Source organism: Myiozetetes cayanensis, unplaced genomic scaffold (genome assembly GCF_022539395.1).
Source record: "Myiozetetes cayanensis isolate MyiCay16 unplaced genomic scaffold, myiCay2020 scf1, whole genome shotgun sequence".
NCBI classification, from domain to species: Eukaryota; Metazoa; Chordata; class Aves; order Passeriformes; family Tyrannidae; genus Myiozetetes; species Myiozetetes cayanensis.
The window spans coordinates 27955762-27974761 of NW_026086604.1; the positions used below are offsets into that span (position 1 = coordinate 27955762).

The 19000-nt window shown below is 39.9% G+C and overlaps 1 protein-coding gene across 1 annotated transcript in view; it reads right to left on the reverse strand.

The window, feature by feature from the left end:
• Positions 1-1883: 1883 nt before the first annotated feature.
• The window catches only part of STMN2 (stathmin 2), a 36514-nt gene continuing 19397 nt past the window's right edge, over positions 1884-19000 (reverse strand). Inside the window, exons 2-5 of the mRNA XM_050328199.1 lie at positions 16230-16325; positions 15454-15626; positions 6082-6273; positions 1884-3240 (exon numbers count right to left, since the gene is read on the reverse strand). Of these exons, the coding sequence (XP_050184156.1) occupies positions 3181-3240; positions 6082-6273; positions 15454-15626; positions 16230-16325 (521 nt within the window). The 3' untranslated portion in view covers positions 1884-3180. The remainder of the gene's footprint in view (positions 3241-6081; positions 6274-15453; positions 15627-16229; positions 16326-19000) is intronic.

The window sequence follows — 19000 nt, forward strand, 5'->3', positions numbered from 1 at the left end:
CAGCGTTACAGGCTCCCTCCTGTCCTGTGGGAGGTGTCAGGCAGCCTGGTCTGCTCACTGCTCATGGCATGGAGTTGGGAATCTACGGTTAATCAAAGAAGAGGCCTGATTTTTTTATATAAAAGTCCTGAGCACTCTGCTTGCTGTTGAATTAAAAAACAAACTGTCTTATCAGAATGGTAAAGCTTTCAAAAGGGACGTTTTGAATCTTTCATTACTTTTCAAGATCCTTAATCTGTAACTCCACACGAAGAAACCCATGGCAACAATACACTTTTGCTAGCACAGTCAGGGAGGAGCTAGGAAGGCACTACTGAAGCAAAATATAAGGAAATAATGTAAGGAAACAGGAGCAAAATGAGGAAATGTCCATGCTGCAGGTCTCTAGATATTTCTTTTTGTTATTAGAGATGTAATATGCAATGTATTTGCAAACAGGCTTTGAAAACATACCTATACTTTAATAAAATGAACTGTAAACCCACAATTGTTAACAGAGCCAAGTGTGCAAAGCAGAGCATGGGCTCTGACATAGGTCAGCAAAACTCGCACTGTCTGGTTCTTCACTCATTTCCCTGGTGCAGCCTTGGTACCTTTTGAGAAGCATTTCCCAGGCAATGCCCAAGTCTGTGCTGGGAGCCATCCAAGCTGGCATTTTGGATGTGGATGCCCTCATCTCGGGGGGGAAGACAGTTGAGCCTCATGGATGTGAGGCAGGCTGCCCTACTTGGACGCAGCACCAGAGATTTGTCCTTGGCCTGTTTTCCCAACAAGCGTAGCCAGCAGGACCAATGGGTAAAGGGCTTGAAGCACTACAAGAAGTTGTTAAGTCAATGGACAGGAAAAACTGTAGGTGGCTTGCCACTGGGAAATGAAAACAGAATCCACAAGCCCTCAAACTTAAGATCCTGGACCTTGAAATGAAACATAGTAATGTAGTTTTTTGTTGGGGCTTAAAGCAATATACAAACTTTGAATCTGGAAGACATGAGCTTCGATGTTGCCGAGTGTTCAAAGTCTGCTACCTGGCTTCTCTGCCAGGTTTACTTCTGGTAATTTCACCAGAGAGGTAAGTAATTGAGGCAAGAAAACCCAGCTGCCATAACAAGTTGGAGTACTCCTTTCATTCTGTGGTATGGAGCTCACTCGCACAGAGAACTGAGCTCACAGCCTTTCTCCTGGATCAACTTCTGCTGCTTTTTGACTGTGGGACATCACTTGGCTCTGAAATAAAATAGTCTGCATGGGTCAAAAAATGACTGTTGCAGATCTGGAACTTTATGGCCATCTCTCTGAAAAACCAAGTAAATGATGCCACTTTCGTGACTTTTAATCAGAAAACTAATCATAGAGGTAATTCTTGATCACCTCTCTAGTTCAAAATGTGGTCTGATTCAATTTTATATCTCAGCTCTTCAGCTCAGCAGCTACCTTAGTGATTTTGTTTTTCAATAAATCCTATTAATGAATCCTTTTTATGCTGAAAACCAGTGTGTTAGCACTCAGAGTCTTGATGCAGCTATTGATGTATGTACCCAGAGCTATGTTATTCAGTTTCTTTCCCTCACTTCCATTTTTCCCCCCCAGTATTGAGTCAGGACTAAGGAGTCCATGTGTATGTGTGTGTAGGTAGTTCTTTTTAATAAACTCAGTGCTAGAGGTCACATTTATAGGCTCAGTTTATACAGTAATCTTTGAAAACAACCAGCCCAAGCACTGGAAAACACATAGCAGGGATTAGTCCTGTCTTGGCAGAGAAATAGGCTTGGTTTATTAACAGCTCTTATTTAAGTCTCATTTCCATGCTTTCATGACTACATTGGGTTTTCCCCTTACATGGGCACATGTCAGAGAAGTAATGGAGCAAGAGAAGAGACAAGCCCTTTTTCAGTTCACAGAACCCCAATTCTTTATTAATCACAGCTTGCTCACAATGACATACAGGAAAATAGCACTAATGAAGAGTAGAATATGCAGGCAGCAACCTCCCGGGGGGTAGGGACAACTTCAAAACTGCAGCTATTTTGGGGATGATGTGTTAGGTTTGGTGATACTGTACTTGGCACAAGCACCCTGTCTAGTCATTCCTCCTGCTTCAGCCCTCTTAGTCCTAGATGTCTGTCACTAGGTAGGGTTGGCTAACACTGAAGAGTAAAGGTCATAAATGGAAGTCAGCAGTGTCAAAGAAAAAAAGGTAACAACTGGCTCATGGGTTTCAGGAGAAATATTCAGTAGCTTCTTGTACTATTTATTACACATGTAATATGGTAGTATCAGGTAAGTATCATAGATCATGGCACCTACAGATAAAGCCACTTGATGCTATCTATTATTTAGTTGCTCCATCAATAAATTTTCAAGTGGTGAATTAAGCTCACTTTACAATTAGCATTTGTATGGCTGTTGGCATCATCCAGAATTTGCCATAGCTTGATGGTTACAATGTGCCTCATAAATGTGTCTCAAACTGATCCTACTTGCTTTCATTCTGTTGGCACAGCTGTTTTTGTTGCCTCTTAATCTCAAAAAGCAGAAGCAACAAGTACTCCACGTGACTATTTAACCTCAATTATACAGCACACTGCAGAGTCCTGCAGCGCAAGTTGAAAAACCATTTTAAGAGCCTTTTGTCTTGGGCAGCTGAATGTAAAGTCACAATACCTGTGATCTAGTCACTGTTTCAAGAAAGCTTATTGATGGCAAAGCGGTCTAGGTTATTAGGCAATGACTGGTCTCTAGCACCATAGAACTACTACTGACCTCATGGGGGGTTGGAATGAAAAGTCGCAGGGAATGGAATTAGACGTGAGGTGCCTCAAATGAACAGACCCAGCAAATTCAACCGAGTGGAAGTAGACAACATCAGAAGCCTGTTACAGGACATGTAAGATTATGAAATAACTTGCATATGCAATAATTGTATTTTTTAACAAAAATGTAAGTATTTACAAAATAAGATCCAAGTTTTTTAAACATCAAGCAAATCATTCTGCAAAGAGACCGCATCATTTTTGTTTTTATTTTTGTTTCCTTTTTAAAGTTTTTTTATTGAGTTCTTGATTTTAATTTTTTTTTAAACCATGTCATACATTTCCCATACTGATATCGCATGATCCATAATAATATAGGCAGGGGGAGTTTACTAATGGTGGGGATGGGTCACATCCACCATTTCTGTTTTCAGCCAGACAGTTCCACCTGGAGCTCCTTGTTTCTACGGACCTCTGCGGCATGCCTCTCCTGGAAAACATCAAGAAGGGAAAAATCAAAACTTTTTCTCATTCTGCCTGCCCTTTCTCATTCTGTCAGCCCATGCTGACAACCCATTTAGGTCATGCACTTGATGCTTGCACAAAGCTTGTTTTATATCACAATCACCTTTGAAGGATTCAGCTCAGGAGAGGTGTCATCCACCAGACCAACCTGAGGCATGTTCGGTGCTTACTTTCTACTGCTGCTCTGGAACTCAGTCTTTTATGTAATATGGCCTTATAATCCCCAGCATCTCACAGAGTTTCATTTCAAAAAGCCTCATAGGGAGGTGCTGCTGGCAGCATAAAATGGGCCATGAGCTCACATTTGCCCTTTGAATTCCTGGATATTAAAGTAAATATAGGGAAAGATGACTGGGGAAATAATTGCCTTCATGTTGTATGCAGAAGAAGTGTTAGTTACAGTGTTATTTGTAGCACTTAGGAACCAGAAAAAAAGGTCCAAGAATTTCAGTCCACCAAGATGGGGCAATTTGAACATCTCTAATATCCCCTTACTCTGAATGCTTAAGCTAGGTGCCCTCTCCATTCTTTCTTTAGCTATGATGAAGAAGGGACATGGTTACCAAAAATCAGTGCTAGGCTCTTCTGTCCACTTTCAGTGATATTGTCTTCCCTTTTACAACAGCAATTGTAATTAGTTTAACTTCATTAGAGACACTGTATATTCAGATACTTCTGTGGAAATGGGCCTGTGGTCAGGAATGACAGCTGCCAAATCTATTGAGTAATGTCCTCCTTGGGGTGTTTATAAAACTTATTTTCAGTAGATTCTGGGTTTTAGAGTTTTTGGTTTACACCTCTTCCCTTTCAACTGTCAGACTATCAGAGTTTTACCTCTTGTGTCTGATCCCCTTAAAAAACTCCCAGAAAACCAGATGACAAGAACAAGGTGGCAGCAGAAGCAAATGTCCATCCTTAGCTGACTTCAGTTTAAGACACTGCCTAGGTATTTCCATGCATTAGAGGGTCTTTTCTGGTAAAAAATTCACAGAAGTCAACAGTTACCTTTTCATTATCTGAGTTGGACAGTGGATCACAGGCCAAAGTAGCTTATTGCATCCACTGAACCTGTAAATCAGTTCTGAATGCTAGATTTTCAAAGGGACTTCTTTCTTGGTGTTCCTGTTAGCTGCCCCATAAAAAAGTTATCCCTGATTGCAAGAACTTCTAGACACCAACACCTTGGGGCATTCACAGTTCTGTGCAACTCTGGAAGACTTGGACACATATCTCACTTCTCTTCCTGTATATTCAGGATTCACTTTTGTATTGGCAAAAATGTATAGTCATACAATTTTTAACTACTGGTCAGTACAAATGTTCCCAAATGAGTTACTGTCATCTTTGATCAGAAGCCTTCCTTGGGTTTCATGCTTATATGACATCATATTTCTGTGGAAAAGGGGTTTAACAGTCTGTTAACATTAATCTAGGACACAGAGATGTTTCAGCTGTTCTTCCCATTTCCTTTTGGACCTCAAGGATGAGTAATTGTCTTTTTTCTTTGTTTTCATAAGCTCTGGGATAAGTGCCTACAAACTAATCTAATGCAAAAATATAAAGTAATCTGGGTATAGTTCTTAAGATCAAGAATTATCCCGTTTGCATAGTTATTTGAAACAATATCCTTTGTTTTTTGTTCTTTCTTTCCTACTCTCTGAGACTTCTGCCTCCATCAAAGATGTTGAGGTGCTTATAAAGATCTTGAATATCTCCGAGAGCTATTTTCTTTCTGTTAGTCAATTTACTAACAGATTAGAAAGTTCATTATTGAGAGGAACAAGTGATCACTCATGCAGAACTAACTGTTTTTTCTTAACACTTCTAAATCTTCATTTGCATGTTTCCCTCTTTTGTGAAAGGGGTTTTTGAGAAGGGCACACTTCATCGCATGTGGGGTTTGTGAATTCCCTATTTCCTCTGACTGCAAGAAAGATCTCCACAAAAAAATTCACTCTCTTTCTTTCAAGACTTGTGGAAGGACAGACACCTTTTTCTGCTATATGGAAGAATTCTCCCCCTATTTTTTCCTCTTTGTCCTCTGAGAAACCAAGAACTACAGATATAGGACAATTGTTTGATTTGATCAATGACTTTTCCTAGAAAATGAAATCTAAACACAAGTGACCTTTCCTTCATTCACAGTTCTTCTTAAAAACTAGAAAATCAACCTTTCTCTGGAGACAGTCCATCAAAGGGCCATGAAGATTAAGGTCATGAAGATCTCTCAGTTCTCTCCTATGAGGAAAGGCTGAGAGAGCTGGAACTGTTTATCTTGGAGATGGTTCAGGGGGATCTCACAAATGTCTATAAATACCTGAACGGAGGGTGCACAGAGCCAGGCACTTCTCAGTGGTGCCCAGTGACAGGACCAGAGACAATGAGCAAAAACTGAAACACAGGAGGTTCCCCATGAACATCAGGGAACACTTTTTCATTGTGATGGTGACCAAGCACTGGCATGGGTTGCCCAGAGAAGAATTGCAGTCTTCATGGTTGGAGGTATTAAAAAGCCACATGGACATGGTCCTGGGCAACCAACTCCGAGCTCCTGCTCTGCTTGAGCCAGGGGGTTGGATCAGATGAGCTCCAGAGGTGCCTTCCAATCTCAACCATCCTGTGATTGTGTGATTACAGAACTTTAGTCTTTTTCAAAAGTGAGTGGTGGCTTAGATAACCACCAGGGATTCTGACTTAAAAATTGCTGAAGTGTAGCAACTGAGATAAGGACTATGCACAGCATCTCTGCAAAATGTTGATTAGACTCTCCTCTCTAGTCTAAAGGGAAGAGTGATGGTGTGGTTACCTTCTCTTGGAGACGTTCAATAAGAGCAGCTAAATTAGCTTCACGGTTTTCTTTGATCTGTTCCATTTTCAGTATCAGCTTTTCCTCTGCCATTTTGCTGAAGTTATTGTTCTCCTCCAAAGCTTTTTGAAGCACTTCTCGCTCATGTTCTCTCTTCTCTGCCAGATGTTTCAGCACCTGGGCCTCCTGGGACTGAAAACAGAGAGATATGGTTTAAATAAAAGACTCATGTAGAGCAAAATAACCCCTATAGGGCCACAGTTTACTGAGTTTGGAAACTGCATAAAGTTTGTTGTTTTTTTGTTACATGCACTGTTTGGAAAAACCAATTCTGTGAATAAACCAGATTAGTTTCAATAGGGGCACAGGCCTGAGGCAGCAGCAGAGATGTGTCCAAAGCACTTCTGTTAAGAAATGCTGTCATGTCATGATGACCCATTACTGCCCTGGGTCATCGGGATTGCTGCAGTGGTTGCTCAACCTCTGACAGCTGCAGATTTTCAACTATGAGCATTTTATTTGTAGAGACAGGGAAATGGGGGCTGCAGGGACATACAGTGTTAAAAGGGAGATTGCTAATGCAGGAGAAGTGCAATTTTCATTTGAGTTGGACTATTTTTTAATGCACTTGAGTAGTTAATAAAAGACTTTGAAGTTTATTGTTACGAAAGACAAGCAGCACCAATTCGATGTTTTTTCCCATTATATTTATGTTTGGCTAAGTCTCACTGCCTAGGAAGGGAAAAAGAATTGAATTCTACAGAAAATAACATAAAAATAGTTTCAGTTACAAGTTCAAATTTTGCAAGGAAGACGAAAACTGCAAGTACGAATTAAACAGATGTAGGCTTTGCTCAATATTGTGTTCCTCTTTGCAAACTCACTCCTCAGAAGCATAAGCTTTGTTATTTATTTTAAATCAAATTGCTAACACGAAACCATTAATCCTAGGAGAGAAGCCAAAAAACTTGCAGCATTGGACCCATTTTCCTGGCAAGTCTGGCTGAAAAGACAGTTATTTGGAAATGATAAACAACATTGTACACTTTTGTATAAAAAATAAATTAGAGGGAGCACCAGAAGTAAATAGAAAAGAGAGAATGAAATATGGCTCCGGGAGGATAAGTGCAGATCACAACACACTGTTGCCATTGTTATCCATAGAAATGAATTAGTTTAAGGGCTAAATTAAGGGCTTTAACCATTAATTACAAATAGCTGTAATGAATCCTATTAAATTCTGTCATGTGGCTTTAAATGGAGTGAAAAAGGCTGCAATTCTTTTATACAAACAAGATCCAACTACTAGCAGAAAACAAATATTTTAGTGAAGGTAAGATTTACACAAAGCCAAATGCACTGATGAGGAAAAGTAAGGAGATTCTGGAAAAGGCTGCAAAGGCCAGACAGAATATCATGCAGCAAGACATTGGCATAAAACATATCTGGCTTTGAAAGGCTGTAATGGCTTCCTGAGATCATAGGAGAGAGCCACTTCTATCCATCCTGGACACTTAATGTAACTGCTCTCACCTCTGGCCTGACTGCAGTTACAGACTCATTTCTCGAACTGTGATCTCTGGAGCACTTGCTGATGGGAATGGTCTCCTGAAATGGCTGGTTCCTCACAAAGGCTCTTCCCCCCCATTATAGCATATGATGAACAGAGAGTAATACAGCAAATGTTTTTCATCTCTTTGACTCTTGTGTCAGATAAAAGATGTTACAAATGGGAACAAACCCCCCCTAAGACAGATGCAGTAAAACCAGGGAGTTTCACTGCTGGAATATGTAAGGAGAATGAGCCAAAAGCAAAAAGGCAAAAAGAGCTGGGCAAAGAAGGAATTTTGTAGAGTAACTGAAAAATAATAGAAGCCTGATAAGTTTAACAAAAATATAATAGAATTTAATAATCAATCATATAATAAAATAGGTTATTTTGAAGCAGACTGTTTGATTCCAAATACTTAGAATCTAACAGTTCTTAACTGTAGGCTATTTAAAAATGTAAATAAAGTTATTTTGAAAGATTTGATGCACTGTAAAACTAAAATAATTAAATATCTTCATCTTGCTTTACCATTTTTGGACCAATTTGAGTGGCTCAGTTTGACCAGTGCTTGTGAAGTTATTCTCTATTTTCTGTTTAATTTACTACTCAATGGCAACCTTTCATCTACTTTTGGAAAAGTTACTGCCATTAAATTTTGCTTGCTGACATGAATTTTGTGAACCCTTTGCTTAAGTCATCTAAAAGTAATGAATAACCTAAGAATCTATTTCCCTTCCTGTAGGGAGCTTGAAAAGACACAGTGAGCCCAACTGTAACATCCTTTCCCATGAAACATTTAAGAATTGACCTGTTAATTTGAAAGGCTAACATTTCTATTGTTTAAATATGTCTACATAACATGTTATAAAATCAGACCTTTTCAGATTTAGAAAGCAGACATTGTGAAGGACATATCCATACTCTAATAAAAAATAAGATTTGGACTATGCATATGAGCAGCACTTTTTAAAAGAGCATTGGCTTTCAACAGGAGGTAGTAAAATGCCTTTGAGACTTTGAGGCACTTCCCCATTTTTCAGGATTTGTTTTCTTCCATTCAAGCCCTTTGTCTTCTGGAACTACTTATTATCATAAATCCAGTTGAACAGTGAAAAATTAGAGTTTCATATAAAGTACACACATTTCTGGAGGCTATCCTGGTAGACAATACATTCAAAAATAATTTGTCCACTAGGCATGATAATGAAGAAGATCTTTATACTCTAATTCAGTATTTACAGGATGCAAATTATGTTGGCATCAGTAAGAGACTGTGTGAAAGCTGAACCAGGCCTCAGGAACTAATTGCAACACTAATGTGATTTTCCTTTACAATATGCCTTAAACAGCATATTGTGAGGAATTTTGATTTAGGAAAATCACCAATACCCAGGACTGGTTCAAAATATAGGAACTCCCCCACCCTTCTACAAAACAGCCATGGGGTAGAGTCTGATTTAGGCTGATGTCCCTCGTCTAATGGCATTGTACCCCAGCTGTCAGTCTGCCTGTTTCCCTAGTGTTCAGACCATTCTGAAATCCCCTTATGACAATTCTGGAAGGCAGCTGGTATGTGTTTGTACTGGATTGTCAAATAATTTTCTGATTCCAATACATTTGGCAAAAGAACTTGGCCACCCTTGTCTATTCAAAGTCTACTACACATCCAGAAACGGATAAATGAATGACCATGGATACCCACAGGAGCTGGGATTAATAGACTCCCTTTGTTGTTTGTCTTGGCCTTTAACTGCTGTGTTTTGGACTCACACAGTTCCACAGTGATGCAGGATTCCAACATACATGGGGAGTTCTTATTTCAAGTTTATTTTCAACACTGTATTGTTGAAGTGCTGGAAAGGGTATTTTCAAATCCCTGATAGTCTATGTTCTAACATACTTATAAAATGGGTTATGATGAAGTGCTTCTGGTACAGCTGTTGTGAGAAAATGAGTAAAAAAGACTGAAAATGGGGTGAAAGATAGAGAAGACTAATAAGGAGAGAAAAGTATGAAATAGTGGAGAAAGAAAAAAGCAATACTCAAGGGGGAATATTCAGAAGACTTCTTAAATACAACAAAGCATAATCAGTGAAGCTCCAGCTGCAGAATCTAACACTAGATCATAGACTCAAAGATTATAGAATGTCTTGATTTGGATGGGACCTTAAAGATAACCTAGTTCCAACCCCCCTGCTACGGGCAGGAACACCTTCCACTAAAACAGGTTGCTCAAAGCCCCATCCAACCATATCTTGGACACTTCCAGGGATGGGACATCCACAGCTTCTTTAAGCAATCTGTGTCAGTACCTCACCACCCATGCAGCAAAGAATTTTTTCCCAACATCTAATCTAAGTCCCTCTTTTTGTTTAAAACCATTCCTCCTTGTGTTATCACTATCCACCCTTGTAAAAAGTCACTTTCCCTTTTTCATAAGCCTTCTCTAGGTACTGAAAGGCCACAAAGTAATGTGGAAGAATAAAAATGTTTATTTGTTAATGTTTAAATGCGGAGGAATAAAAATATTGGGAAACATTCCTGGTACAGATACCTTTACTTCTAGAAACATATTGCTTGCTAAAAGGATAGTAAATGCAAGCAAACTTCTATGATGTTCATGTCATATTTTTAACGGATCATGTACATCCTTAGTTTTCAGAGATGAGAGGTTCCAAAGAAATCCAAATCTCTTACCTAGCTGGCCAGAGACATATGCAGACAACTAAACACTCCCTTCATGAGCAAAATTATTTATGGAAACCAGCTTTGGAGGTACATATAGTTTTTAATTATTACTCACAGAAAGAAAAATCTCCTTATCCAAGTAACAGGTGGTTTATTTTCTCACATTTATCTTTGCTTGACAGATACGTCCAAATATTGAAGTCATTTATACAGAGATAAAAGTAATCCTTTATTACTTTTAAGCAAGAAATGGGCTCAGACAACTGCTTTTAAACTGGGAATTTCAGCTTGAATGCATTCACCTTAGTCACCAGCATCCTTATACTAGGATGTATGACACACATTACCAGTCATGAGAGTTCCCCTTTCACAGCATGTTCATTCACTGGGCTGACTTTTTTTTTCAATTCAGTTATTCAGAAGAAGCTGCAATAGCCTCGACATTCCTCAATGTATTGTGTATTTAAGAGATACTATTAATGGAGCAGAATGTGAAGACAGGAGTAAACACTCCTACTGCAATCTAAATGCCAGTGTGAAGCCTAGGTATGGTGACTTGAAGTACTTATGTTTTCACGGGAAGGAACTGAGGCTGGGATTTTTCCATGAAAAAGCATGGAAATGGACTCAAGTCAAACTTCACTCAGAAATACCCACATGGCAGGAGAGTCAGAGACATCTGACCTGTAACCACAGGTGAAGTTCTGCTTCTAGTGAAACTAGACGGTGCAAAATTTTGCTTATATTTAGATGAGGATCTTTTTATTTTTTTCATCCAGTCAAAGTCGCGAGTCAAAGCTACTAAGGATGTGGAGCGAAAAAAAACCGAGCCCATCCATGATGTGATTCAAGAAAACTCACTTTCTCTTCCTAAGCTGGCACACAATTGCTGCTCTCAATGTTCTGACCCATGGGGGTGAACAAGGCATGTTGCAGGGATGAAAGCAGCACCACCTGCGCCCTCTGCCCAGGGCTCCCCTAACTGCTCATGAGGCACTTTGTGATCTGCTGCAGTTTGAGGCCTGGCATTTTAAAGTTAATGAAGATCAATGTCAGATTGTCTTAGGATTTTTCATTAGAGGCAGAGCCCGTGACAGATTGCAGGGAGCAGCTCTGCTGGCACTGGGATGTATGCTCATGCTGATTACACCAATTATTGGGACCTTTATATGAAAAAACACTTCATGTTGAGAGCAATAGGAAGGGAAATTAGTAGGTAGGCAAGACAGAGGACAAATGTCTTGGGCAGTGCCTATCCTCCCTGCCAGCCTGCTTGCCTACAAATTTGGTGGGAAATCAAAGAGGGGAGCAGGAATGAGATGGAAAAAGAAACCTCCACTTTTGCCAAGAAAGGTGTGGATCCTTCCTCTGCCTCTTCTCTTACCTGGAGGGCAGTTTTGTAGGTCCCATGCAATGTCCAGGAGGGAACACTTGTCCCCCAGCTCTGCTGCCTTCCCTGTCCTGGCAAAGCCTTTTCACCCATTAGCCTTCTGTACAATGTGGTAAAGCATTTATGACTGTTCTCCTGCATTCTTTGTAGTGCTAAGCTCTAGGGATGAGTTTGATTCAATTTCATCCCAATACAAAGCCATTTAAAGGATTTAATTACATAGAATTTCTCTCCCATAATCCCAAGCCTAGTAGAAATGCATATTTCTACTGGAAAAACTACATTTCTGCTAAGAAACACTGCTGCATACAATGTCACAGGACTCTGATTTCTGAAGTGAGAAAGATGAAAAGATCTTTCTGCTTATCCATCCAGGTGGGAAAATATAGCACATCTATGCTGAAAAAATAGTGGGATAACAATGACATACTGTAGAGAGGATTCTATAAATGGAAAGGACAAATCTGTAACTAGCCCAAATGAGTCTCACTGTGTGGTGCAAAATGAAAAAATGCCTCAGGTGAAACTCTCATTTTGGTCTGAGAGTATGAGGTCATGACTGTCAAGGGAGGTAGAGAAAAAGGGGGAGAAAAGGAGTCCTGTAAAATCTTGCAAGGAAATAAACAAGAATGATAAATATGCATGAGCAGGAGACTGCTGAAGTGCATGAATTGCTGTAGATGTTCTCATGAGTTTGAAAATTTATTAATGAACATTGCCTAATTAACAGAGCAGAACCTAATTCCTAAACAGTGTGAAATTAATTAGCATTTTTTCCAAAAAGGCAATTCTCATCCATTAGTCATACTTGATTTTAATTAGAACTGTGCTGGAAGGGCAAGATCTAGAATGGTCATGCCTGACAGCTCTTGTACACAGATTGAAAAGTATGATAACAACTGCAATGCTGGCTGTCAGAAAAAGTCTGCCTGGTTTGTCTAGCAGCAGAAAGTAGAAGATGCTTAGAACTCTAGATGAAGCTAGGCAAATCTGCTTGGTTCCTTCCTTGAGATATATATATGCATACATTTCTAGCTTTCAGCAGTCAGCAAGTTACACATATTCTCAGTCTGAATTTGCATTCATATAATAATTTTCTGAAATGAGATGCTCTATCAATTTTGAACTAAATATTTTAATAATCTCTGAACAGTCTGTGATAACAAATATACCTTGAATAAACAGTACATGAGAAGGTGATTCCTTTTTGAAATTGATGTCTGATGATTTCCTTGGGTGTTTCTTCCCCTTTAGATTGTGTGAAACAGAATATAATTGTTCTTATTCATCTTCTCATTACCATTCATGACTTTGTAGACTTCTATCTTATCTTTTATCTGTTGTCTCTTTCCAAGCTGAAAAGTGGACTATTTAATTTATCTTCTTATGGAAGATTTTCTGTTCCCCTAATTGCTTTTTATCCTTCTCTGCACTATACTCGTTTTGAGGCCAAAAATGAAGCCAATAGTTGAGATGTGAGAGTACCAGGGATTTAAACAGTGATGTAAAGAAGCTTTTTGTTCTGTTCTTTGTTCCTTTCCCAGCAATTTCTGCTGCAATGCTAATGTGAAGGATCTTGTCTATTAAAATAACTCAGTTATATGTTCATTCAAAATTAATGTAGTACTAGGAGGAAGAAATGGCAGGTGTCTGTATTGCTATCACTGATTACCAGTCTATTGCATAATGAGTTTTTCTTTTGGAAGAAATGAACAGTAATGAGACCAATGGAATGAAATATCTGGAAAGTTCACTTTATATTTATCACCAAGTATATGCGTAATATCAGGCTTTTTAATTGCTGCCATTTAATTCTGTGTCCGTATCTTTACTTGAGCATTTGTACTCGGCACAGTGGAACTTCACACATTTGAGTTTTTGGGGCATATCATTGCTTGGGTGTGTGAGAGCTGATACTTTTCAGCAGGTGCTAGTCCAAATGCATATCCTTTCACATTTCCTTTCATACACAATCATGTCCTTTTACTGAATTGAATACTTTGGCAGAAGTATTTCTGCAAAAGAAGCAATAGTGCTAATGAGTGTGCATTAGAACCACAGACTTTGCCAGCAAGCCAGCAGAAATGGCAAAAATGGCAACACTGCAGTGCTCATCTAGATGAATTGTTCAAATTAGCGAGGTCCAGAATAGTCAGGTTTCACTGCAAATCAAAGCTGAGGGCCAGGTTTTAAGGACCTGTCAATAATCCAGATCTACTGACTCCAGCAGACACACATCAAACCCTACACCAGTGTAGTTTCTTGGCAGCAACCCTAATCTGGTCTGACAGGAGTGAAGGAGAATGAAGCTGCTTTCCTTGGATCTGATCCATGTGCTATCTGTAGAGTAGCTGCTGTCCCTGGACTTCTGTACTCATCTTTGTCCATATCGGGGAAAGTTCTGTAAAAATCAGTTTTAGTAACAAATCACATTTTTTAAAAGACAAATGAAAGACTTGGAGACATATAAGCTTGTTTCACTCTCAGATACCTTCTACCAGGGACTCTGAGGGCAGGCAGAAGAGGTTTCTAACTCCTATTTAGCTGGTGCAAGCTGATTTGCCTCAAAATTGCACTGATCTCCCAGATGAAGGACACAGAAAGTCCTTCTATGGCTCCTAAGGCTTCTGTGGCTCTCCTTTTGTGCGACAGTAAAAGGAAACATGAATTACCAGGACAATATATTACCAATCTTGAATTTTCTGTGGTCATTGCAGCCAGTTTTGACTTTCCTGAAATGGCGCAACACAGCACAAATGCTGGGATCATACAGGATACAGATAATTTCCAGAATGGCAATTCAGGCTGGCTATGGTGAGTCTCAGTGGCTTTGCCTGTCATCCTCTGGCTTAACTGATCTGGAATTTGGTTTTTTCTCTTTGGAAAAAGAAAAAGCAACCTGATCAAGCTCTGACTTAGAGCAAATGAAGATCTCTTCAACACATCAGTCATGATGAAAGGCAAACAAACAGTTAGTTGGGACTTCCTGCTGCATCTGTGCCAACTTTGTGAAGAAGGTGTAGCAACTCTTCCAAACACTGTGTGACAAACTTACTGATTATGAAACAGGACTTTACCTTTATGGGTAAGATCATAAAGAAGGGAAGACTTAGTCTGTGGAAAACCCTACAAGGCCAACTTCCAGCACTACTGAGACTGCTAGAAATGCCTCTTAGTAGCTGTGCTATGCTAGTGCCTTCATTCAAGTGTGTGTGAATGATCCAGAACATGCTTTACTCAGGGCTGATGTTCCTCCATACTGCATAAATAAGACATTTTAGCTGCCTCAGGCAGGCCTTGTGAGAAATTCTCACAGGCACTACAAGGAATCAAGGTCTGGTAGCTGAGACAGCAGTAGACTGAATTGCATATTCGTCTCTTAAACTCAGACACCAGAAGAATTGCACTGGTTTTCAGCAACTATTATAGATGTCCTGAACGAACCACTTAACTTATATTCCCATAGTATTCACATGCGTATTTGAGCCTACCTGGGCTCCTATCTGAAGCTATCTATAATATGTGATGCATACTTCCCCAGCATCAAAACCAGTGAGGCTTGTTTGCAAGCTGCTGAAACAAAATACACTCGTTTCTTTAAATGTATTAATAATTTTTGTCCATGCAGGCCACTGTGAGTCAGTGATGTCGACGGAAAACGTACCAATGGACAGGAAACCTGGCTGTTATCCTGTACATTGTCACATCTAATTACTGGCAATTTTTTTTTAAGGAAAGATACCTTTCTCCTCTCCTCTGCAGCCTCCAGCTTTTTCTGGATCTCCTCAAGGGAGAGTTCTTTCTTCTTTGGAGAAGCTAAAGTCCGTGGTGCTTCTGAGACCGGAGATGGCGGCTTTAGGATCAGTTCAAAGGCCTGGCCTGAGGCACGTTTGTTGATTTGTTTCACTTCCATGTCTGCACAATAAAGTGAGAAATGGTAAGTCCTTCAATAGGCCAGCAGGATTGAGGAGAGATCAGAAGCACAGACAAAAGATTTAGCATCTTTGCCCTGGGCATTTTAAATGCAATGGCAGATTATGGGCTGAAAACTGTTCTCAGGAGTACATTACATTTCATGTGTAATAGCTTAATTGTACCTTAATGCCATAAAGATAAAAATTTACAGCAATTCTGGAAGCTTATTTGGGTTCTGTGTCATTTCACCCCCCCTGTGAGCAGTGCCCAAGCTGATTAATTTTTTAAGCCATGCTTTCATCTTTTCTTCATTTCTTTGGGAATTATGTCAACTACGAAGAGCCATAATTCTCAAGTGGGGAGTAAGGAAAGTACAGCTCAGTAGGAGATGGGTGGCTTTAAAAGTTTATTTAGCTGCTATTAGGAACAATATCCAGCATTGTCTGCAATCAGTATAAAGTAATAGCCCAAACTAGTAAATAAAAGATTAAATCAGCAAAACATTCACCGACTAACACTGTGGACTGTGAGGCGAACTGAGTCATTTCCCAGCACTAGCACATTATCTGACCTGCAGGATGATTTCCAGAAAACGTCACTCACCATCATATTTATAGATGTTCATGTTGCGAGGTTCCGGGTAAAAACAGGAGCAGATCAGAGAGAGCATGGACAGCTCCTTCATCTTTTCCTTGTAAGCTGAAAAGAGAAATCTTGTTAGCATGCTTCACTTCCCCAGCTCCTCCTTAGTGAATTTCTAGCTGAGATGACAGGCTGGGGACCAGCAAACCTGCTCTATCACCCACCTGGCACATTTCTCTGGAATATTTACTTTCAACTACTTCTTCTCGACATTGAACCTTTATCAAATCACACATTTGATGCTCAGTACTGCAGAGACAGCACCCCATCTCCTACATGACCTCAGCCTTGGGTGTAATTCAGACAGTCCTCTCTGGTTTATAGAAAGTGAATCTGGCTACCAGGAAATGTATTTAGCATTGGAAGAATGCCATGACGCCACTCTTTCCTGGCAGGTGGAGAGAGAATGAAGCTCTTACAAATTCTCTGACGTATCCAAATGCAATTGAGAACAGCTCTGAAACACTGCCCAAGTATTGCCACAGGCAGATGCTGAAGACATTATCTGTTACAAATGAAAATGTCACCCAGATAATTAAAAATAAAACCAGAAAAGAGGATACATTTATCAAATCCCTTGCATAATGTCCTTAATATGAGTAACTACTTGAAACAAAGCTTTTCCTTCACCACTTACTGGCCAAAATATGTTGTTTTCAGACTCAGGTCTAGTGTACATCAGCTGATGTGATAAATACCCTTGTAGTTCACCTTCATGTTATCTTTACTGACTTTGTAATACTGGTAGGCCCCAGCGGTCAACTGAGGCATCCCTGGTCTAGAAATGGTGATACCAATACCTAATCATTATGCAGTGTTCTGCGTTCACCCTTTCTAAGTGCTTTTAAGTAGAAAAAGAGCCTTGTACTTGGTCACTTGGCGAGTCAGTGACAGAGTCCAGACTAGAGCCCAGCTCTCCTGAGTCCTAGAGCTTTACCCTAGTCACTGCCTACACTGCATAATGCATATATATAAAGGGGAGGGTGATCAGAATTCATCTTGGCACACAAAAATCCCTGCTACTATCAATATCATATCTACAGAAGCAGACACTCATTTGCTGCCAGCATGTGAAAACATGGCTTAAAATACATGTGACTGAAAGTATTGTACTTAACAGATTGGACCAAATGAACCCTTGATGCTGCTAAATTAAAGTCAGACAGTCCTTTGATCTTCAAACTGTGGATACACATGAAATTGTCAATCAGCCTTTCTAACAGATGCTCTTGTGGGGTTTGAATTTGTTTTTCCTACTCAGAAAGGGCCTTGAGATTGAAGAGGTCTTGACAGCCTTTGGATGCTGCTCAATATTGTGGTATTTGAAAGAGCCATAGTTCAGGAATGGATTTCTAGGTGTCAGTAAATCATTAGTTAATCTAATTAAGCTTTGCATGGGGGCCTCTAATCATGTACCTTGAATAACCCACCTGAAGGACATTTAGCTTTTCAGTAACCATTGGTAAAAGCCAGCATCTCAGGTCAAGAGCACACTGAAAATTTTGTTTTGTGGGAACTTAGGCTGTCAAGGAAGCTTGGGCTTGACAAGACTTTGGCTTAAACGCTAAACACCAACTTGCAAGGAATAACTCAAAAATCCTCTGAAGAGAAAATAATGTCCAACTGATGTGTGTTGTCAAACAAAATGAATTGTTCACTTAGGCCTCCATCCAACAAGCACACAGGTGTGGTTGCCCAAACTGCCCTCTGAGGAGGGCTTGCCCAGCCAGCTGCCCACACCACTGGAATTTCATCCTTTTCAGTAGTAAGGTTGTGGAGTGAATGCACAGTAGACCCTGGCAGGTTGCTAAACATAGAGAAAATGGAAACTGGGTTGAGTGTTACAGACATGGCCATTGACAACACAAGTTGAAAGCTAATGTGCTTGTAAAAGATCTGCCGAATCACTGCCAAAATGTATACCTTGAAATATCTTTGTAAAAGGAGGCATACAAAGCAAGATCCTAAGAATTTTGCCTTTTGGGGCCTTTGTTATTATTTTTTATCTTTGCTTGACATTAAATTTCTTTTGGTTTCTAAGAGCATTTAAAATGATTAGGAAAAGGTGTTTGTTCTCCCAGCTTGCCATCTGCAAAACACAGCTGGAGAAAGATAACAACATGCTCAGCTCTCTTTCCTTCAGTGCAATTGCTGCACTGAAAGCCCATCGGTAAAAACATTGTCCTATTTAATTCCAGCCACTGACAGAATTAGGAAGACTTTCCATACTTTACAAGAATTACATTTTCTTTTTTCATCGTATTGATTTAGTCCTCCTTTGCCCTATAGAGTCCTTCAGCTATAACTGGAACTCGGCTTGGATATCCACAGAAATTCTGGAGGCTGCTGCAACTCTGGGAAGCAAACAGCCTGCCATGCTGGCAAATACTGCTTTTCCTGTTGTAAACTTAAGGGTTGAGGGCATCAAACGAAATGAGGACCTACACATCTCCTCTGGTGTCCAACACCAGCATCATCATGACATGTGTCCCTCGACCAGGCTTACTTGGCACCATTGAGTAGCAGGAGCTCTGCTTTGCTCAGCTGTCCTTTCCTTAAACATTTCCCTAAAATACTTTAAAAGACCTGAAAGCAGTAATGTTAGCCTGGTTAGTGGTCTGATTAAAGTGGCTGGTCCATGTCACCCAGTTTAGACTGGAAGGTAACTGTACTTTCCCAAATCTCGAGTGTTTAGTGTTTTAGCCATGGAAGCCTGTTCTCTCAAAAAGAAA